Raw genomic sequence first — 24074 nt, forward strand, 5'->3', positions numbered from 1 at the left:
GTTGCAACAGTGTAGATTATGGGATACCATTTGCGGCTCTTGTACTATGATTCAAACTACAGCTGTCAAAACAGCCGAACAAAACTCTCTTTTGTGATGCATTAGCCCTGCTTTGTTTGCTCATTCCGAGTTCAGCAATTGATAACGAGCATTTGTAGCCATTAGTAGAAATGAAAGAGGCTCTACTTAATGAGCCATATCAAACTGCAATTTCTTTCCTTCTTGGCAAAGAAAAAGCTCAGCGGCGTCTACTGATATTATTTTGAGTGATATATCTGACACGGCTTCTTTTCTGTGGGTGCAGGGTGGGGGAAATTGGACTTTCACGCAAATGCAGTGTTTCTCAATCTCAGCAACTTGAAAATGGGTGGACTTCAACTCCCAGAATTCCCTAGCCAGCCTGGCTAGGGAATTCTGGGAGTTGAAGTCCACTCATTTTCAAGTTGCTAAGGTTGAGAAACACTGCTCTAGATAATGAAATAAACAACCCCCCCAAAAAAGCTGAAAATAAAAATAGCCATTCCAAGCAGAAATGAAACGGGGGATTTTACAAATTAGAAACCGTCTAAACCACTTCTCCAATCGACTCTGTGTATTTAAAGTTAAAGCAGGGTTGCTTTGAATATCTTTCACAATATAAGAACAGATCTAGAATGGCCTGTTATGCATTTTTTTTTTAAAAAAAAAAAGGATATGCATTATTCACAGAGAGTGGCTTAAAGTGGCTTTCAAAGGATGAAAAACATAAAAACAAGAACCAGTCATTAAATGCCCATTTATGAGCTAAAAACAAAGACAAAAATCCAGATTGCCAAAACTAACAGTCAGTGAATAAAATTAAGCCACAGCAGGGATTGTTTAGAGGGAATTGTTTTACATGCAGTAGAATTCAGATTTAAAAAAAAAAAAAGTCCTAACCTTTAAGGGAAAATAATACCTCTGATGAATCACTGCCATCACCTCTCTTCCATTTCTATCAACCATAACGTTCTGTTCAAGTCCTAACAATATTTAGGCAAACTTTCTTGCTTTGTAAATTGAATTTCTGAAGCTAAGATAGAGGCACACCTGTTAGATCTGAACTCCTGGTAAACATTAATATTTGTCCATTTCATTCTTAGCCAGAAAGCCTCCATTGAATTTAAGCAATCAAATTTAGCACTAACATCATCAGTGCTAGTAGGGAGTGAGATTTGCTCTCATTTTATACACTAATGGCTTCCCCTGTCAGTGTAGGTAAGAATAGTCATAGTGGTTCCTTGATTAAGCTGTTGTTTTTCGTCAGCTCATTTGGCAGTTCCTTGATTGGGCTATTGTTTGCCGCTTGATTGTTAGTCTAATATTAATCTTGGTGTTAATCTCTGTTCATCTGGGTGTTGATTGCTCTTAAGGAGGTGTTTTGGTCTTTTTCTTACATTTGGGCTTTTTGATTGTCTGCTTTGAATGGAAGTTGAGTAGATGTTGTTTATCTCTATGTGCTTGTTGATGGCTGATTTGTCTGAGTGTCTGGCTTCCAGGAATTCTCTCGAATTTTGGCTTAATCTAGACAGCATTCCAAGTGCTATTGAAGTACAGGTCCCCAGTCATATGTCACCAGTGGCCATTGTTCACATATCATTGCTAAGTCTTAATGAATGGAATCATACACCAAACCGCATTTTGACCTAGTATATTAATTCTCAAACTATGGGCTGTGGCAGTGGTGGGATTCAAATAATTTAACAACCGGTTCTCTGCCCTTATGACCAGATGGGTAGACGGGGCTCGGTGATCATGTGACTGGGTGGGCGTGACAAACTCAACTTCACTCAGGTCGATGGGCACTTGGCCTTTGCTGTTACAATGTAATAAAGGTTAAGAGGAAAAGCAGTTTCTGGAAGAAGGGCAATAAAGATCAGGCTAGAAACAACACCAGAATGTTTCCTTCCTGCCTTCCTTACAGGATTAGCCCTGTAAAGTGGGGGGAAAAACAAAAGGAGATTTCTTCCAACAATCGGTTCTCTGAACTGCTTAGAAAGTTAACAACCAGTTCTCCCAGCTAGGTGCGAACTGCCTGAATCCCACCACTGGTCTGTGGACCACCTACAACAGGGGTTTCAAACTGGCAGCCCACGGACTGGATGCATCTCATGCAGGCCACACCCATCCCAGCTCCACGAAGGAGAAAACCATTGCATATGACAGCAATGTGACGCCACAAGTTTGACACCCGTGACCTATAATATGGTTAATGGATTGCATTACTTCAAATGGTTGTTGATGCAAGAAAGAATAAAGCACAATTTGAACAGTATAAAAGCCCTAAAGGAACAACTTTGATCCTGGTTTGCGTAACATATCCACCAAAATTAATTCCCAACTCAGCGACTGCTTGAGTTTGGCAAAACAATAAAAATTTGAACATGGAAGTTGTGTGGATTGAGTACTTTGTGCTGGTAGGGAGTCAGCTCATTGTTGGAGGGAAGATAATTTAACTCACTCCACCCCTTACCTGCCAGTGATGAGATCTGCCACCAGTGCTCTCATCACCTTGAGGCATTTTCATGTGTCCCCCGCCCCCCCAAAAAATAACCGCATTAAGAAATATAAGAAGGGTTTGCACTTCTGTAATTCTGAAGTTTGATTTGTTTTTTAATATAAAAACCTCAGAACAGCTTAAAGGAATCCGATGGTTTCGAAATAAGTGTCCTGCTGGTGTTATGGAAGTGGTGTGAAATTGACTGAGGATAAATGGCACAGCTAGCAGATCGCAAGCATTTAAACCATTGCTCTTTGTTCTTTGTCATGCACATAAAAGTTAAAACAGAGTGAAAGCCTTAACATGTGCAATAAAGTAATGTTCTTCCTTAAAGATTGCCCAGCCCATTGTCTGTGCCAGAAAATGCTGTTTGTTGCAATGTGTTTGCTGAGCACAAAGGCCTTTAACCGTGTGATGGCAAAGTCAGCAGCTTTCTTTTTCCCCAGAAGGCTTCTGGGGAATTAAGCATCTCATACAGAAGACCCAGCTATTTTCATAAATATAAAAGCATCCAGGCAAAATTCTTTCCTACGCTCCTGATTGTTCATCAACAAAAGGCAATAAGATTTGAGTTTCATCTTCATAAATGGAATATTGTTAAATCAACTTTGAATATAATATTTTATTAATAGCATATCAATAGAATATTCTATTCATACAAATCAGATGCTATCAAATGTTCTTCTGATAGCAGTATTCCGGTATTTGAGGGGCTGCCACAAAGAAGAGGGGGTCAACTTATTTTCCTGAAGACAAGACAAGAAATAATGGATGGAAACTAATCCAGGAGATAAGTAACTTGGAATTAAGGAGAAACTTCCTAACAGGGAGAACAATTAACCAGTGGAACAGCTTACTTTCAGAAGTTGTGGGTGCTCCAGCCGTGAAGTTTTTAAGAAGAGACTGGACAGCCAATTGTCTGAAATGGTAAAGGGACTCCTGCTTGAGCAGGGGGTTAGACTAGAAGACCTCCAAGATCCCTTCCAGCTCTATTCTGAATTTGAGATCCCCAATTTGAGAATACTTAATTTGGACACACAAGGAATTTGTCTCCGGTGCAGAAGCTCTCAATATTCATGGAAAGCAACAGGGTAATAATAATCATAATAATGACATCAATAAGACGGGGTAGTAGAGAAGATGAGAAGGATAATAACAGTGTACTTCTATAGCCATACAATACCCATAAATATATTTAGAAAGAAAACAACACTGTGATGATTCAGTGTTTAGCAGAGTGATGGCATGTGGGGAAAAACTGTCCTTTTCTCCAGTTGTTTTGGCATGCGGTGCCCTGTAGCAACATCATAAGGGAAGAAGTTGAAACAATTTATGTCCAGGAAATGAGGGGTCTGCAGATACCTTCTCCTTCTAACCTGTGCAGGATACAGGGCTTCTGTGGAAGGCAGGCTGGTTGCAATTGTCTTTTTTCCTGCAGTTCTAACTATCCGTTGGAGTCTCTACCTGTCCTGTTTAGCTGCTGTATCAAACAAGACAGTTATCGAAGTACGGATAACTCAATAATTCCTGGATGTTGTGATTCAAATCGATTTTACATGCCAATGTTGCAGGCATTTTGATTGTGCCCTGTGCAGTCTCAAGAGTTTTCATTCCTAAGACATTCCTGCTAGGATGAAGACCTGAACTGAATCTCTGCTGTAAGGTTGACTTTCAGAAAGTTCAAAAATAATTGTAGTGGGTTTTTTTTTAACATGCAGAGTTTATTTGAACAATATCAGTGATGGTATTCAGCCAGTTCACCCACCTTGGTGCTATGCCATCCTATTTAGCCATGTTTTCTAAGCTGCATGCATGCGTGCAAGCCGTGCACACGAGCAAAGCTCATGCATGGAAGGCCACACACATGCGCAGAAGGCGTGCGGGCTCACAGTTTCAGTGCGTGGCGAAATGGTGGTAAAATTATGTGAAACCCACCTCTGAATAATATGTTCTCTGGTCTGCAGTTACTCTGCTTCCCACCATCTAATAAAGAATCCATTCATCTAAGTAGTAAAGAGTAGATAAGGAACCAGTGCAAGCATTGATTAACGTGTTAGTCTGGAAAATGGGAGATCAGGTTCAAGTCCACCCACAATCAATACATATCAATCCATTTAGGCATTTGACTTGCACATAGTCATTTCCATCAGGAATTTTCCATTTTTACTTCTTGTTATGTAAATGGACTTCAATACTTAATAATTTAATTGAATGCATATTTAATATATGTAATCATTTACTGGCATTACCATGTCATTATATGTCTGAAAGACAAGTTTTATCACAGTGAAAGAAGTATGTTTTATTTTCTACCATGGTTACCGTTCGTTTTCTCCACCCACCCTACTGAGGACTATTACCAACAAGGAAAATAGGAGGAGAAAGTACAATGTAGGCTGCTTGAAGCTCCCTGGGGAAAGATGAGATATGAATCTGACAAATAAGTAAATTGAGTGGGAACATCCTACACGCAGTCCTTCTCAACCACACCTTTCCTGGAAGAGCTGTCTAACTGGAGGCAATTCTCAGCTACCAACCTCTCTTCTCGAATTGTTGACCATCCCCATTTTCAGATGCATCACATGTCTGGCAGCCTGTTTTTTGCAGGATGGCATTTCATGCAAGCTACTCATTAAGATACAATCGTCAGTACAATAACACTGTGTGCCGACACACCCACTACGCTAAGCTGCGGTTTGCTGAACCTTAGTTTATGGGGTAAAGCACAATTAGTTGAGCTCACACCACCACGCACAAAGTCATTGGCCATGTTTTTTCAAAGAGCAATGGTTGGTTTGATGTGACACCTTAGATATGTAATGTGGCCTAAAACCAAACAATCCGTAAAATTCACATAGTAGGATAGCGTCAATGGTCTCAAGAAGATCCCGAGTTGAGAAGAACAGGGATCTTCCTAAGATCGTGGTGGTTGGCAGTGATTCAACCTCAAAAGCTGATGCTGATCTTTTGAGAGAAACATTTGGCTGCCATTTGCACCGAATTGCTATTTCTTTGAACATCTGCTGTTTCCTACGATAGAAACGAGAAAAGGGAATTATGTGACAAGTCCCAAGACTTCCTCTTCTCTGGGGCTCTCTTTCTTCTCCTCTATCATTCTGCCAATTCATTTCTACATTCTTCAGTTTGATCCATAGAAGTGACGCCCCAAGATATGGAATTTGAACAATAACAGGTACATTCACATAATACGCCTGATTTGAAGGATAGAGTATCTGCGATTTGAAAATGGCTTCCCATCACTTCCACACACAAAAAAATATCTTTTAGCATTTTAGTTTGGCACTGTAATGAGCTCATTTACTAGAGTGTAAGTTGTAATAATAGAGTGTAAGCCCGAATAAACAAGCTGGCGCTCAGTGGCTAAGACGCTGAGCTTGTCGATCATAAAGGTCAGCAGTTCAGAGGTTCAAATCCCTAGCGCCGCATAACGGAGTGAGCTCCTGTTACTTATCACAGCTTCTGCCAACCTAGCAACCCAAAGCACATAAAATGCAAGTAGAAAAATAGGAACCACCTTTGGTGGGAAGGTAATAGCGTTCCGTGCACCTTCAGTGTTTAGTCATGCCGGCCACATGACCGTGGAGATGTCTTCAAAGAGCATTGGCTCTTTGGCTTTGAAACGGAGCTGAGCACCACCCCCTAGAGCAGTGTTTCTCAACCTTGGCCACTTGAAGATGTCTCGACTTCAACTCTCAGAATTCCCCAGCCAGCGAATTCTACTTGACATCTTCAAGTAGAAAGTCCAGACATCTTCAAGAGACTGGAGAGACAATTGTCTGAAATGGTATAGGGCAGTGTTTCTCAACCTTGGTAACTTGAAGATGTCCGGACTTCAACTCTCAGAATTCCCCAGCCAGCGAATGCTGGCTGGGGAATTCTGGGAGTTGAAGTCCAGACATCTTCAAGTAGCCAAGGTTGAGAAACACTGCCCTAGAGTCAGGAATAACTAGCACATATGTGCAAGGGGAACCTTTAAGCCCTAATAACATTGTGGGACGCAATTCTGGTTAAACCCACCATGTTACAAAAAATATGTTGAGACTTTGGAAAAAGTACAAAGAAGGGCATTTAAGATGATTAAGGGCCTGGAGACAAAAACATATGAAGACAGTTGCAGAAATTGGGTATGGCCAACCTAGAGAAAAGAAGAACTAGGAGTGACATGATAGCAGTATTCCAGTATTTGAGGGGCTGCTACAAAGAAGAGGGGGTTCACTTATTTTCCAAAGCACTAGAAGGCAAGACAACAAACAATGGATGGAAACTAACCAAGGAGGGAAACAATTAAGGAGAAACTTCCTGAGAGTTCTATTCTGATTGATGAATAGAATTTTACTGTCCATGTTTTAATAAGCATATGATGCTGGCACAAGCTTTGGTAGAGGTGATGCCACAGCATCAGTTGCATACATCACCATAAGCTGAAATAAACATTACAATAATTTGATGCACCGTCAACATTGTATCTAAGTAATTAATTTTGGGTGGCAGCATAAATAAAGATGGCATCAGGATGCATTCTAATACCAATAGCCTATTAAACCATAAATCTTCTTTTCTTCATTCCATACCCTCTGCCATCAGAGTACGTTAAAATTAAATTTTAATTTGTATCCTGGTTATGAATACAAAAATGTAATTCTTAGAGTAGCAATCTCAAAGTCTGGGGCTGAAAAAGCAGACAGTGGTCTCTGCAAAAGGATCAAGCTATTCTTCCCTTCCATCTCTCTTCTCTTCCATCTCTCTTAGTGTTATCTTGATAAAATCGCCAAAGCCTCCTCTTTTGATACAAACACAGCAAAGGGGGGTTTTCATCAGGAAAATGAGAATTCTGAGTTCTGTGTTGCTCTACTTTACTATTTAAAGGGCTACCGCAAAGAAGACGGGGTCAACCTATTCTCCAGAGCACCCGATGATAGGACAAAGAAGCAACGGATGGAAACTTATCAAGGAGAGAACCAAACTATGGAGAAATTTCCTGACAGTTAGAACAATTAATGAGTGGAACGACTTGCCTCTGGAAGTTGTGGAGTGCCCCGACACTGGAGGTTTTTAAGAAGAGATTGGACAACCATCTGTCTGGAATGGTATAGGGTTTCCTGGATGAGCAGGGGGCTGGAGTAGAAGACCTCCAAGGTCCTTTCCAACTCTGCTATTCTGTTATTGAGGATCATGCTTAGAGAATATAGTTTGTATTAGCTGTGGATCATAGAGCAATCAACTTTGACTGATCTTTAGAAAAGGCAACTTGTTGAGGGCATCTGTCAGAACTTCAACTCAGAATTTAAGGCTGTGGGGTTAGATTGCCTGGCATTTGCACACAAGGAAATCCTGCTAGATAGAGGAATGCCAATGGCTTATGGACAATGGTTTATAAAATCATAAGGCTAGAAGGAATCATAATGCCTAATGCTGGGAAAGATTGAGGGCAAAAGAAGAAGGGGACGGCAGAGAATGAGGTGGCTGGATGGAGTCACCGAAGCAGTCGGCGTGAGCTTCAATGGACTCCAGAGGATGTTAGAGGACAGGAAGGCCTGGAGGAACATTGTCCATGGGGTTATGATGGGTCAGGCACGACTTCGTAACTAACAACAACAAAGGCTAGAAAGGCCCTCAGAGTTATTTTAATTCAACCCCCTGTCCAAGTTAGGAGACCTTATTACATCTCTAACAAATGGGCTCTCCAATATTTTCTTGGAGATCTCCAGCAATAGTATCCACAACTCCAGTAAACAAGCAGTTCCATTGGTTAATTGTTCTTACTGCCAAGACGTTGCTCCTTAGTTCAATATTCTGTCACCACCACATGCAAAATAGGCAACCATTTTCAAAGGTACCTTTGCATCAGGATTCTTGAGGCTGAACAGTTCTATTTGCTAAGGCAAAAGAGAACACAATAATCCAATGTTTACCACTTTCAGCAACTTGCCTGGACTACAAATGCCAGCTACTGCAATTACTCAGTGCTGGCTGGGGAATTCTGGGAATTGCAGTCCACACTTCTGAAAGTTGCTGAGGTTGGGAAATTGCAATAATCTCTCTCTCTCTCTCTCTCTCTCTCTCTCTCTCTCTCTCTCTCTCTCTCTCTCTCTCTCTCTCTTTCTCTCTCTCCCTCCCTCCCTCCCTCCCTCCCTCCTTCCCTCCCCCCCCCTTTATGATCTATGATCTTCTTATCTGCCATTCTGGCAGAATCAAGAATCTGCAAAAAGCAGGAGAATTGAGTTTTTGAACCTCTTATTATTTCGGATGTGATTTTGAAATCGTAGGGAGTGGCATTTTCAGAAATCTGGGAACTTAAATGCAAAGGAGTAGCAGCTTTAAAGAAGCAATTTCTATAAAGAATGTGGCGATTAAAGGAGAAAGAATTATGCTTTCCTTTCTCAACCCTGAGGGTGCTCAGAGTTTCCAAGTGTTGTTATTCTCGTTACAAAACAAAAAGTGTCATATTTATCTCAAATTCCTAGGAAAACAGGGCAGCTCTGCCAGGGGTGAGCTTCAAAACTTTTAGCAAGGGGTTCTCTGCCTGGTTGAAAGGGGGGCGTAAATCCTCTTTGATAATTCCTAATAGGAATATTTTTGGTTTGAGTTTCAATCTCTGTCTAGTCATTTCTTCCAACCACCTTCGAATCTTTTGCCAATATTCTTTTGTTTTGCTACATGACCACTACATGTGGTAGTAGGTGACAGGAAATTGATCATATTTCCAGCAGTTGGGTGATAATTTTTTATACATTTTGGCTAGCCTGGCTAGAGGTAGGTGCCACCTATAGAACATTTTATATAGGTTCTTTTTGTACGATGTGGCCAAAGTTAGTTTCCTGTTTTTATTCCATAATTTTTCCCATTTTTCCCATACCACCATTGTTTCTTTAATACACTTTTCCTCCATGATCATTTTCTCCTCTGTCCCCAATAGACATTTATCTCTAAGTGCCTTTCGATGGCTGATTCAATTCATCTGGTTCAAACGAGATGTGTGTGGAACTCTGAGAACCTGCCTCGATGGCATAGCAAAGATGTAATCATTTTTTTGTCTCACGCAAAATGAGGAACCAGGAGAGATGTGTTTCCTTCTCTTCAATTAGCAGATGAATAGTCCTCCCTTTTCTGCTCATAGCACATTCTGCAAAGGGAGCAGGTGCATTGATAGCCTTAATGACATCAGTACCATTTTAGGGTACAAGCGCGAAGTCATCTATCATTATAAAATAGGAAAATTGACTTTTTTGACCAGATTTTGACTGCAATGGGCTACACAGTATGCTATAAACCATTTGTTTGATTGATCCACTCTGGAAATACTGCTGCAGCATAGTCCTTCCAGGCCACCTTGATCTCAACCATTAAACATTATTCTTCCAATCCTGTATGCAAGCTTTCTTATAATCATTGAATATACTATAAAATGATAGTTGCATTTATCAGCTGAAGTCAGTGCAGATGGCTGAAGGGAAGGGGCATTCTCCAGGAAATAATAGCAATAGCAATAGCAGTTAGACTTATATACCGCTTCATAGGGCTTTCAGCCATCTCTAAGCGGTTTACAGAGTCAGCATATTGCCCCAAACAATCCGGGTCCTCATTTTACCCACCTCGGAAGGATGGAAGGCTGAGTCAACCCTGAGCCAGTGAGATTTGAACAGCCGAACTGCTGAACTGCAGTCAGCTGAAATAGCCTGCAGTGCTGCATTTAACCACTGCGCCACCTTGGCTCTAATAGGAGGTCTTAAGCTTTGCTGTCTTATTAGAAGACATGGAAATAACCCTTTTATGCCAGGTCCATTTTTCTGTGGCCTGAAAGATACATTGCGGTAAGTCAGGCTACAATTCTCTTGAACTTACCTGTTGTGGCCTGCCAGTGGCCAACAGAGCTGGAAGCAGTTTCAGACAGTGAGGAGGTTGGGAAGGAATATGGGCCAGATCTGGAATCTGGGGAAGGCTCTGATGAGGGCTCTGTGTGAGAGGCAGAGGTGTGGCCAGGCCCATCTGACAGTTATCAGCTGCCTTCGGAGTCAGACATCAGTAAGGCAGAAGAACAGTTGGGGCCTGTTCCCAGTGTGCACATGCACAGAGTTGCCAGACGAAGGGAACAGCTAAGGAACAAGGGTCGACTTGGGAGTAAGGCCACCGGTGGGCAGTGAATGGCCCCTCCCATAGTGAATAAAAGAGGAGCAAAAGGGGAGGGGTGTTTGCAGGATGCAATTAGTTCATTCCTGCATTCTTGCCAAGTATTGCAATGTCTGAAAGATATCAGCCTGGCCACTCTCCAAGCATGATAAAGGTCAGTAATTGTGAACTATCTTGAAAGACGGTGGGAGAGGAAAGACTTTGCTGGAGAGGAACTCACTGTAAATTAAATAAAAGGGGTTTATCGGGATGAGGACTCGACTTCGTGCTGCTGGGGAAGCCTAGGTCAGAACATTACCAACCACTTACAGGTACCCCAACCTCTCTCTGGGATATTGCACTTCGAACTGCTCCATAAAATATCTTTTTTCATTTTCACACTGCTTCCCTGTCCAGTGTTGAGCTTTTCACAACCACCTTTGAACGTAGGCATCGATGTGCTTATTTTAGCGAATTGCTTTATTGAATTAAAAATGCACAGAGCAGTGTTTCTCAACCTTGGCAACTTGAAGATGTCTGGACTTCAACTCCCAGAATTCCCCAGCCAGCATTTGCTGGCTGGGGAATTCTGGGAGTTGAAGTCCAGACATCTTCAAGTTGCCAAGGTTGAGAAACACTGGCATAGAGGGATGTCCCTACATGGGAGGTATACAAATTGAACTTGCTTGGCAGGGTGTTCTTAACACGGGAAGCTCCGAGCAGCTTTCTCCTGCTGACTTTCCACTGTTTGGTGAAAAATCAGAATCAAGAAGAACCCTCAACCTTAATGTGACCCATGGGAAATTGTTGGAACCTGAAACCGTTCCTGTTTTTACCCTGTCTCTGGATGGCATCTTGGCAGTCAGCCACTTTTGCCTGAAGCGGTAACTCTCTTAATACTATCCCTGCTGTGCCACTGTTGGCAGGCTGGGATACGCGGCTTTCCGGGTGTATATTTTATTTATCAGTGATTTCTTATCAAGCACAGTGTATCGGTAGAACACTTTTAGGCAGAGTGTCTGATTACAGTTTTTAGTACATTTCTTGCTGGATGAGGGGGAGTTTGCAGAAAGAAAGGGAGGTGTCAGTGTTTAACTTGCTCTTGAAAAGTGGTAGCTGCCCTTATTTTACCCTTCATCTGATATGCTCTGCCCATTAATAGCATGCCTCTTTGTTGAGTTTTGTTGTGGCCCGCCAGCGGCTGCAGACTCGGACAGTGAGGAGGTTGGGGAGGAACATGGGCCAGTCCTGGAGGCTGACGAAGGCTCAGACAAGGGCTCTGCATTGGAAGCAGGGGGGGCCAAGGCCGTCTGGCAGTTCTCAGCTGCCTTCGGAGGTAGACAGCAGTGAGGCAGAGGAAAAGCTGGAGCCTGTTCCCAGTGTGCACATGGGCAGAGCTGCCAGAAGAAAAGAACAGCTGAGAAATCAGGGCCAACTTGGGAGTAAAGCCACAGGTGGACAGTGAATGGTCCCTCCCATAGGAAATAAAAGAGGAGCAAAAGAGGAGTGGGCTTTTGCAGGAAACAATTCGTTTGTTCGTTAATTCATTTCAGGAGTGTGAAGATCTGTCCATGAATCTCAGAGACTCTGTGCCCAGACTTTCCTTGCACTGCACTGCATTTGGAAAAGATTTACATGGCAGCTTTCCAAGCTAGATAAGGTCTGTGGTCATAAATTCACCTTTGAAAGACTGTTTGCCAGGCTGGATGTGAATGAGAGGAATTCACATTTGTTTAATAAAATGGGTTTTGTCAGGACCAGGAATTGGCTTTGTGCTTTTGGGGGAAACCTAGGTCAAAACAAGTTTTCTAAAAAAAATTAAATGGCAAAAGACAACAAGGTAATGCTCTGAAGGCTGATGTCCTGGAATAACTTGAAAGAACCTTTTCATTTGTGTCTTGTTTGGAAGCAGTTAGAAAGGGCTCCATGAAAATTACAAGGCTATTGCTTATTTCTTTTCGTTCTGAGACGAAGGGGGGAAAAGTTTTTATCAGACATTTAAAAGTCAGGATGTGGAGAATGTACTTGATGCGCCTCAAGGAAAGCTCATGTGGAAAACACTTCATCCTTTCCTGATTAGGGCTTTTTTCAAGCAGAGTTAGTGCCTCATTAACTTCTCTGGGACAGTTTGCCCTTTGAAATAACTGAATGGCATCTGCTTCTTACTCAAAATCAGTGGGGAGAATATATCATCTCCCAAGTCTTTTCTGTCTGTTTGTCTAATAGCTTAGAAGAATGGCATTCAATGAATGGCAGATTTTGTGTTAGAACTAGGATGTCAAACTGGATTTATTTGAGGGCTGGATCAATATTGTAGTTCTCCATGGGCTTATCAGGGGGGATGGGATGGGATGGGATGGATGCCTCCTGCAGAACCCCACCCCATTTGGGAAAAAATGCTTTTAAAAGTGGGGGGGGGAAAGCTTCTGACCATCACACAGCTCACAGCTGAGCCACGCGATCATAGGAAGCTATTTTTTAAACTACTGGTTTGCAGAACCAAGGACAATCATTCCTACCAGTTTGGCCGAACCGGGTTGAACCGGGAGGATTTCACTCCTGCTTTTCCCCCACTTGGAACTGGACCCAGAAGAATATTTCTTCCAACGGTTGATTATGTCTAATCCTAGTTAGAGGATGTTTTTAGGATCATCATATTAAAGAGGGTCAGGATTTGTTTTTTCACTGACTTCAAATGAAGATCCAGATCTCTTGGACTTTAATTTCAATTGCATATTGGTAAAAATGTTTGAACACTAAGAACAAATTGGAAATAAATGCATAAGGCTAGGTGAATTGATAAAATGCCTTCAAGCAGAGACTGGGGGCTTTTGCAACTTTAGATTCCATGCATCAAGCCGAGTAGCCTACACTGGGATAAGTACTACACCCCTAATAAGAATGGAGTCTATGGAAGTTTCAATAAAATAGCAGTGAAACATCAATTTTAATGAGAGCTTTTAAGTGGAAAGAAAATGACAACTGAAGAAGCTGGCAAAAGATGCAGAACTACACTCAGGTGAATAAAAGAAGAGAGAACATGGCAGATTGGGGGGGGGAGGATCACATAAATTAAGATAGCAGCAGAAACAAATCCTTTTTGCCAAGTTTATCGTTGTTAAGCAGGCTAAAATATTGATTTTAAGAGTTCTGGTTTTTTTAAAAAAAATTGCTCTTAGTTCTCTTGCATGTTATACAAGAAGGTGAAGCATATTCAATAACTGTAAAAATTTACTAGTAAGTTTGGTTCATGAAGACAATACAAGGAACGGATCATTTTTGTCTTTGAACCCATGGGTGATAACGCTGAAAGCCCAAGCTTTGAGATATGGCTCTGGAGAAAATATGGCTGGGAGAAATATAAAATAGAATTATTTGGTTAATGATTGGATGTAAGAGTCAGAACCTTTCACTGATCTTCCCAAAAGGAGTTGATTTGACGGGTCACAGAAAGTATTCTGAGATCACAGAAATATTAAACACCAAGCGTATATTAAGAAGAATTTTGATCAAATAATTTGGGAACAACTATTCAAATACTTCTGATGTAACCTATATCTAACAGATTAATTGATGTAATTAATATTGAGAATATTCTTCAAGTCAAAACAGATGGAAATGGGACCTAGTTGATCTTGGGGGGGAAAAAGTTCTTGAATTGGAAACCAAATATAAATCCCAGCTCTGAAGATAGGTTAGAAGTGCCAGGAAGATAACATTGACATATTGCGTGGTGACCTGGACTGGTGCTTAATTTAAGGAAGACTTTGCCTTCTAAAACAGGGGTCACCAACCTTTCGGACCTCAGGGACCACTAAATCCATAATTTAAAATCCCATGGACTACTAATATGACTTTTTAAAAAAAGATAAATAGTATTTAGTACAATATAAACATGTAAATAATTTTTCTGCAGACCACCAAAGTTTTCTCATGGACCACCAGCTGGTGACTGCTGTTCAGTGTCAGGGGATACAGGAGAAGAATGGGAAAAATAATTACCCAGGAGTGCATAAGCTGTGAGGTCCTTGGTGCTCTCTGGTTTTCTTGAAGACATTTCATTACCAAGCTAGGTAACATCATCAGTGCTAGAAGGGAGTGGGATTTCAATTCAATTCAATTTATTGAACTTGTATGCCGCCCTATTCCCGGGGGGACTCAGGGCGGCGAACAAACACATGGGGAAGGGGCCATACAAAACAAACAAGACAAAAACAGAATACAGAGACAAGTTAAAACTACTCAACAGACGCAGCAAATTCAAGTGGGGCCGGGAACTCATCAGCCCCAGGCCTGCCGGAACAGCCAGGTCTTGGCGGCTTTGCGGAAAGCCTGAAGTGTGGTGAGGGTCCGAATCTCCACGGGGAGATCGTTCCAGAGGGCCGGAGCAGCCACAGAAAAGGATTTGCTCTTATTTATTATTTTTAAGCTCTAATGCAGGTCTGATCTTTGACTGGAAAGGACCATTCAGCCTGAATGACAATATATGTTACAGTTGAGTTCAAACTCAGCTTGCATTCACTGCTCTTTTTCCCTTTCTCTTCTCTTTTAACAGCCTCGACAGAGAGTTCCCCATAAACACCAGCAACCTCTAAAGCTGCTATCCTGCCAGATGATATAGAAGCGAACTTTTCCATCTGAAAGAAAGAATGATAATCCTAATTTTTTAAAAAGAAACCTAAGAAATGGCACCGCCAGAAGAAAACAGCCACCAAGAACTGGACCCCAAATCCAACTGATCCGATTAACCCGATAAGTTCTGAATAGCGTCTGACTTGCTGATGGCATCCCAGCGAGGCATGTCACCCGCAATAGAACTCTTTCCACCTAATAGTTGGTGGGCTGTTGCTTTTTTACACCGGGAAACTGTTCCCAGTTTCATCACTGTGCGTAAACTTTATATTCCCATTAGGGAACTCTCTGTGACCTTCACTAAAAAGGTCTGGGGTTTGGGTTTAATTGAGTTTTGTTTTTAGCATGGCAAACAATGGATCATACTATATATGCAGATTGCATGATGTTTTTTTATGGGACCGGTAGTTCCAATTCCACACACCCAAATGCTCACCGATGTCCCTTTTCCCTACCCCTGCCCCCCCCCTCCTGGATAGGAACGTAGAAATATTTTGTGTTAGTGATACACGAAATGATGCCCTGTTTTACAGTATCTGCAATCCATACATGGTCTCCACCCAGACATTCTAGCCAATTAGATGTGTTATGGGAATGTTTCAGGTATCTGCGTTAAGATTATACCTGGCGTGACTTCACCATGTGCATTGCTTCAGTAGCAAAGTTGGCTTGGTAACTCACATGGATATTGTTGTGGCTGTTTTGACTCTTCACGTGTAGAAGTAGTAGAATGAGAGCACGTATGTTCCCTTTGCTGCACCTACTCTCCAAAACGACAAGTAAGATTATATTTCTGTTGCTTTGATGCATGCTAAATAATAGAGAAGAAACTAATGGAGATAAAAGATTGCTGTCTTGTTGCAAGAATCCCCTGGCTGTCCACGATTGAAGACACATGTAACATTTCAGTAGCAACGTGGCCAGTCTGAAAACATTCTCCTTGCACACTGTAGAAATGCAGTGTTTTCTACTTCACAGTTGTAACAAAAGCCAGCTATAAAAAGTGCTGATCGGTGGTTAGCCTAGGTGAGTTATTCCTGGCTGTTTAAAATGCTTGCTTGTTTTCAATAGGACAGACAAAAAATACAAATAGCGAACTGATAAACGATTACCGTCTTACTCTGGAAGCCATTTTAATTCTTTTTCCTTTGAAGGCACATGCTCCATTCAAAGTAGTACAAATAGAGTAAAAGATCAAGCTTTTGGCTTGCTAGTAGTGCAAGCCAACTGCAACGAGCACACACTACTGTAGAACTGGTATATTTATCTTCCCTCCTGGAAGTAAACAGTAACAGAGTGGGAAGAGATCTTGGAAGTCATCTAGTCCAACCCCATCTCATGCAGGAGACCTGTACTAGGGATTCGAACCGGCGAACTGCCGATCTTTCTGATCGACAAGCTCAGTGTCTTAGCCACTGAGCCACCTAGTCAGGCAAGTGAGCTGCTGAAAATTAGAACATCTACTTTTTAGGGGTCATATGGAGAAATGTTAAAGATGATGAAGGCAAACCGCAACTCTTTGCAGGGAAATAGGGTGATTGCCCATCAAGATCTTCCTATTTTCTTTCTTAAGTAGAATTGCCTTTGTTCAAGTATGTTCTTTAGCAGTTCTGCCCAATGACATTTTCTTCCATTGACCTCCAACTGAGTCTTGGGATTCACTTTTGTTGTTGTTGTTGTTATTGTTGTTCATCTGATGTGCCATATTGACCTCAAATTCTTTTTTAATCAGCTATCAGCTAGAGTGAGCAAGCCAACATTTCACAGGCCAAGGATAATTGAAATCTCAATCATCTTGAATAGTGCACTTACGGATAATTTATGCTATGGATAGGTATCCACCAATATATTATGTTTTGACTTTGTCTTGACCCTCAGATTTATACCTGAGATCTGTTTTGGGGTTGGTTTTTTTTTTTTGCTCTCACAAACAAGTTTGAGCAGAAATGTTTACTTTCCACACAACTGTAGCCGGCTTAAGACTGTTGCAACCAAAATGAGCTCTGCTCTCCATTATTCTTTGTCCAGGTTTCCGGGACAGAGCAGGCTGTGGTTTAATCTTTATCCTTACCAATTCTGAGTCAGTCCTTTCCCACACAACTTTTGTTCCTTCATTTCTTCTGGAAACCAAAACCATGATAGCAAAAAAACCAAAAAAAAACAAAAACCATGATACCATCCGTAGAAAACAAGTGTGTCTGATTCTACTTGCCCCTAAATCAAGCAATGGTAGATCTTCAGTTGAACTTTCTTCTGCTTGATAGACTGTTAGAAGCGTGAGTAGTTTTCACGTACACATACAGACACACACTTTTGTTGTGCAATTCATACTTTTCAATTTGTTAGTGTTTCAAGAGATGTACTTGAAGCTCTTTTAAGAGAGAAGAGGCTTATGTCCCCTCATGGATCCTGAACTATTCATCTCTATTGTTTCCTTGAAATTTTGTCGATGATTTCTCCCTAGTCTAGATTAAGGGTGTCAAACTCAAGACCAGGAGGCCAGATCCGCACCACAGGATGCTTAGATCCCACCCATGAAACCACCCTGAAAAGAACAGAGGATCGGCTCGTGGTGCCTCTGTCAGCGAAAACGGGCTCCTGAGCTCCGTTTTTGGCTGGGACGGCCTCCTGCAATCCTCTGTCAGTGAAAACAAAGCTCGGAAGCCCGTTTTCGCTGGCAGAGCACTTGGGCCTCCACAGGGACCCTAACAGGAATGATGTCAAACTGGCCACTCCCCGCAATGGTCAAACCCTAATGCAGCCCTCAGTGACATCGAGTTTGACACCTCTGGTCTAGGTGTTCCAATGGCTTGTGAAAGCCTTCACAACAGGAGTAGATCCAAAGTCAGTCATGTCTAGACACATTTTAGGTTTCAACAGAACTTGGATATGGGTAAACTACTTTCAAGGAGAAAGTTTCCTCTGTTGTGATTACTTGTGAAGGTTTTCATAATGTGTTGCCGGCATATGACACTTAGATCACTTTAGTCCCAGGGATGTCCACTCAGTGAAGTTTTTTGTCAAGATATGAGCTATTGAAGTTCTGTTCAATTTTGATGTGTGTTACCATGTGACACAGATTCCAGTTTATTGCAGTCAAAAATCAGAGATCAGAACAAAAATTTTTTAAAAAAACTCAAGGAGTATGCAGTTTAAAATTCTGGAATAAAGTAATAAATAACTGGTCCGAAAAATACGCTATATTAAAGTTACAATTTGGCATCCAGTCTGACAGTTACACACAGCCTAACTATACTGTAGTATCAATCCTTAAACAATGAGCCCCATAGTCATTAAATACTGAAATACAAAAGGGTAGTAATTCAAAAAGGACATTAGTTGTGTAAAATAGCTATGGTGGATTAATCGTGTGTTTCCGACAAATCCCCAGAGCTTCTGCGCATAATCTGGCCACATGCGCTGTAATCACAGTGACACATGTGGGCATAGTGGGACCATAAGGGCCATAGGTTGGCATGTCGTGGGAGTCTTCTTGACTTTTTTGTTTACTGTGCCCTCTAGACATCCTTATTTAATTATGAGATTCCTCTATATGCAGTCTTCATAGAGAAAAGATAGTGTGTCTTATTACATGAAGAAAAAGAATACTTCCAAATATTAAAAAGTTCCCGTCTTTTATGTTGGAGCAAGAAAGTAGCAAGGGAAAAGAGCAATAGGATTAAAGTAATATTCCAGAATACAAAAATCAATTGCCATTAGTCTTAGACAAGACAGTCATCAATATTAAACTCTAATAAAAAACCAGATCTACAATCAGTGCCTGAGATTATTATCAACTGTGGTGACAAACCTACTTGTGTGTGCCTCAGTAGAATTACTACTTTCTTAACAGACTTTCCCAGCTCATTTCTTTTCCTTTCATCAATGGTTTATTATATATACAGCTTCCTTTAATCAGCTCCCTCTCTTAACAATCCACCTGCAGACTCCACTGTCCAAGAAAATAGGTTGAGGCCTGCTAAATCAGATCATGGGGCTATCCCTGAAAAGAGTTCGGAGACTACAGCTAGTCCAGAATGCAGCCGCGCGAGCAATATTGGGTGTACCGAGATACACCCATATTACACCTATCCTCCGCGAGCTGCGCTGGTTGCCAATTGGTCTCCAAACGCAATTCAAGGTGTTGGTCATTACCTTTAAAGCCCTACATGGCTCAGGACCAGCGTATTTGTGAGACCACCTACTGCCACATACCTCCCAATGGCCGATAAGATCCCACCAGGTGGGCTTCTTTAGGACGCCGTCAGCTGGACAGTGTCGGCTGGCGCGGCCTCGGAGGAGAGCCTTCTCTGTCGCTGCTCCGGCCCTGTGGAATCAGCTACCCCCAGAGATCCGGACCTCACCCACCCTCATGGCCTTCAGAAAAGCTGTTAAAACCTGGCTGTTCCGGCAGGCCTGGGGCTGTTGACCTTATCATGTAGGGTCCAGCCCCGATCAGAACGTATGCGTGTTGGGGAATTTTTAAATTTTTTATTTTTTATTTTGTTTTTCTTTTCTTGTTCTTTGTAAGCCGCCTGGAGTCCTCCAGGATTGGGCGGCCTATAAATCTAATAAATTGAATTGAATTGAATTGAATCTCACTATTAGTCCAATATAATATTTTCAACTGATCAGCTAATAGCCTCTGGATCCATAGGGCCTAAAAACCTTTGTCTGTGCTTCCAGGGTCTGGAATGTATATATTTCAATAGATTTGCATCTGAGACCTGCCTGAAAGAATAATAATACATTTGACAGAGCAGAGTTCAGATTTTGAATGAAGAAAGTCCTAAGTTCCATCACCAGCAACTTAAGTTAATCGAATCTCAGGTAGTAGGGCTGGAAAAGACTACAACCAGTGGTGGGTTCCTCCTGGTTCAACAACCGGTTCGGTGATTGTGCGATTTGCACGCATGTTTGTGCGCAGTTTGAAGAAATCTTCGCTTCCGGGTTTCTTCGGAGGAGTAACACAGCTGGTTCACACGGCAATCTGCTCTGCGTGAATCTGCTGAGAAGATAAAGGTAGGAAAATACTGCGGGCGGAAGGTTGGGCCCATCTGATCGTCGGGACGAATGGTTCGCCCGAACCTATCCGAACCGGTAGAATCCCACCCCTGACTACAATGATCAGATCTAGGTTGCAAAAAATCAGAATGACCACTACATGGCAATACAAGGTTACGCATTTTTCCAAATCACTACTCTATGGACCAGCACTTGGTAGAGTAGCCATGAAGTAGCCATGAAGTAGCACATAACCTTGTTATGTGTTTGTACCTACAAAGATAAAAATTGTGCAAGCCATGAGATTCTCAGTATTCTATGGAAGGGAAAGTTGGACTTTGAGATAGCAAGATAAGGAAAAGCATTGACACTTTTGAAGGTTAGTTTTGAAGAAGACACCTGACAGAACTGTGGGCAGCCCCAAAAACAAATTAATGGATCATCAAACAAATAGACCCCATGTTCTCACTGGAAGCAGAAACTACACCGGAGGCTCAAGGGTCTTACTTCAGGCACATTAGACCTAGTTCTCTGGGGAAAGCAATAATTGAGGTAGTCCTTGACTTATATTTAGTGGCCATTCAAAGTTATAATGGGACTGAAAAAAAGTGACTTATAACCATTTTTCACACTTATGACCGTTGTAGCATCCCCATGTTCACGTGATTTACATTCCGATGCTTGGCAACTGGTTCATATTTAGGATGGTTGCAGGGTCCCTGGGTCCCGTGGCCCCCTTTTGCAACCTTCTAACAAGCATAAGCCAGATTCATTTAACAACCATGTTACTAATTTAACAACTGCAGTGATTCACTTAACAAATGTGGCAAGAAAAGTCATAAAGTGAGATGAATTTAGCAAATTTCTCATTTAACAAATTTCTCACTTAGCAACCTAAATTCTGGGCTCGATTGTGGTCATAAGTCGAGGACCGCCTGTACTGGGAAAGATGGAATGAAAGAGAAGAAGACAACTAGCAGCAAAGTAGACAGACTCAGTTGGAATATCAGGGAATAGATCATTGGAAAACCTGAGAGATCAGGTTACAACTAGATCATCATGGAGAAAATCTGTATCATTACTTGGAATCCAAAATTATTTGAAGGTGTACCATCCAATCTTTGGTGTCATCTGGTGGTCTTCTGTTTTTTCCGCATTCCAGATCTGTTAGTTGTAGAAAAGACTTCTGCTTAAGGCTTAGAGGAGATTTTGCTAGTTTGGCAGAGATGATTCTAAGGTAGACAACCAATAATCTTATTCAATATATTCAGTGTCATTTATTCATGTAGCAAAAGCAGAAACATAACTGCACACAGTGAAACTTGAAGCTTCTGCTCCTCAATATAAATATTGTCCATTTTCGTGTTTACTTTTCAAAATTTGAATACTGTAGCTGCATCTCACCTTACCTTCCATTTAATCTTTTCCCAACTGGTTCTTTTATCACAACATTTTCATTGTGGCACTAGTATTGCTCTTTTCTAAGTCCTTTCCAAATTCTCAAATATCGGTGGCCAACTATAGCTGGCCAAATCAATGCTCATTGATTAGATTGTGCAGTGATTTTCACACTTGCCTGCATGACTGCTCTTAACATCTTGAATCTCCTGAGGGAGTTCATTTTGCCCTGCAAATTTTGAATTCATGTAAACCAATGGTTCTCAACCTTTTCTTCACCTTTTGACGCCAGAGACCATGGACCACTGAGACTTAAGATTTAAGGCACTAGGCTGAGACCCCCTCAGATGACATTGTGTGCCCCCCCCAGGGGTCCGTGGGCCTCAGGTTGAGAACCACTGATACAGAGGTGGGTTGCTGCCGGTTCGGCCCAGATTGGGCAAACCAGTAGTAGTGGCGGTGGGAGGTGTTAGATCGGCGGCAGTAAAGACGAGGAGGCGTCTGAGGTAACCTTATTGCAAGCAAGAACGGAACGAACAGAAACTGTGAGTAGACCGGCACCTCTCCTCCGTCTGACAGCCTTTTATACTGGGCTGTCAGACGGACGAGCCAATAGCCTCGCATATGACAGCCTGGCAACCGGCAGGCGCGTCTGATTGGCTAAGACGCGCCTGGCTGCTGCCGAGCTGTCATTCGTAAGCCCGAGGACTTACGAGGCTACAACAGGAGGCTCCGCCCACCCACCCGGATGCTTCTGAGCATGCGCTGAAGCATCACGTCCACCAGCATTCTTGGGAGTAAAAAAAAATTAGCAACCCACCTCTGCACTGATATAAACAATTGGCTGGTTTCATAAGTACCTACACAATCAACCAGAGACCACATCCAGTAATGCAGAGCCAAACACATACTACTTTACTGCTAATACTTTCTGAAGAAATCTCAGCTGCCCAATGTACATTTTGAAGATCACATTCACTAGAAATTCTGAGAGTTATATTCCCAATCTAGAAAATGGGTGCCAACATGAAGGACTTACTATTAAGCATTTTATTCTGCGTGATGATGATGATGACGATGATGATGATGATGATGATGATGATGCATCCCTACAGGATGACATTCATTACCAAAAGGTGCAGCAACTATTATTTACTGTTATATAGGCCTCAAATGTACACAAATTCTCAGGTGTTACTTTAATCCAAAGCTAGAACTAAACATTGGGTTGTGTACAATAGCCCATATTTTGCTTGTACTTTGGGTGGATAAGCTTCTACCAAATTTCCTTCTGCTCCATTGTTACTACTGTTGACAACTGCTTTCTTTTACGATAAAATTAAGCACATCCAAGTGGTTTCAACAGAACAGATGTAAGCCTGTGTTTAAGTCTCTGGTTTTGTTTTTTTGGAAGTTTTTAACTTCAGCAAGAGTGCATTATTTCATTTAAACCAACAGTTCTTGATTCTGGTCTCTAATAAAATGACCAACGGGGAGTATTTATTTCTCATGGGCCTCAGGCAAATATAGAATGCATTCTGACATGCAGTCTGGTCAAATATGTCTTTATTATCATGAAATTAAAATAAAAGTCTGAATAGTTAGTGTGTGTCGGTCATTTCTTTTCAAAGTTTTTTCACAGGGTAAGCAAGAGTTTCTCAATAGTAACAGAATCACAGAGTTTGAAAGGACCCAGGAGGTCTTCTAGTCCAGCAGTCACCAACTGGAGGTCTCTGAACCACTGGTGGTCTGCGAGAAAATGTTGGTGGTCCGCAGAAAAACTGTTTGCATTTTTTTATATTGTACTAAATCAGGGATCCTCAAACTATGGCAGCTGGGCTAGATATGTGCAATGAATGCTTCTGTTGCTGCAGAGAGTCACCCCCTTTGGGGTCTTTTTGTGTGGGGCAGAGAGGGGGGGAAATTCCAACTAGGGATCTGCTGCAGCCTCCTGGTGCAGGGCTTTGGGCAAAGGCTGGAGGAAAGTGCCACTGGTGGCATAGAGCCAAAGGGCCTTGTTCCAGTGGGACTGCATCATGGCTTGGAACTGGCTGACCATCTCAGCCCAGGTGAGCTTCAAGGCACCAGTTCCTGGCCTTGCACTCCCAAAGGTCTTACCTCTGCTTGGAAAGCCAAGGTGGCGCAGTGGTTAAATGCAGCACTGCAGGCTACTGCTAGATCAGCAGGTCAGCGGTTCAAATCTCACCGGCTCAGGGTTGACTCAGCCTTCCATCCTTCCGAGGTGGGTAAAATGAGGACCCAGATTGTTGGGGGCAATATGCTGACTCTCTGTAAACCGCTTAGAGAGGCCTGAAAGGCCTATGAAGTGGTATATAAGTCTACTGCTATTGCTATTGCTATTGCTAAAGCCTATGTTCGTAGTCTTCACTGAGGT

The 24074-nt window shown here is 42.0% G+C and overlaps 1 protein-coding gene and 1 long non-coding RNA gene across 2 annotated transcripts in view; both read left to right on the plus strand.

The window, feature by feature from the left end:
- The window catches only part of SAMD12 (sterile alpha motif domain containing 12), a 325551-nt gene extending 309904 nt beyond the window's left edge, over positions 1-15647 (plus strand). Inside the window, exon 6 of the mRNA XM_087706751.1 lies at positions 15201-15647. Within this exon, the coding sequence (XP_087562877.1) occupies positions 15201-15266 (66 nt within the window). The 3' untranslated portion in view covers positions 15267-15647. The remainder of the gene's footprint in view (positions 1-15200) is intronic.
- A 5400-nt stretch (positions 15648-21047) lies between these two features.
- Positions 21048-23283, plus strand: LOC148049140 (uncharacterized). Its single transcript, XR_015695601.1, has 2 exons — positions 21048-22145; positions 22409-23283. It is a non-coding gene; the product is annotated as an uncharacterized LOC148049140 (long non-coding RNA).
- Positions 23284-24074: the final 791 nt, after the last annotated feature.

Source organism: Thamnophis sirtalis, unplaced genomic scaffold, assembly GCF_051295495.1.
Source record: "Thamnophis sirtalis isolate CommonGarterSnake01/CBP01778 unplaced genomic scaffold, rThaSir2_p1.2 scaffold_2, whole genome shotgun sequence".
Taxonomy (NCBI): Eukaryota; Metazoa; Chordata; class Lepidosauria; order Squamata; family Natricidae; genus Thamnophis; species Thamnophis sirtalis.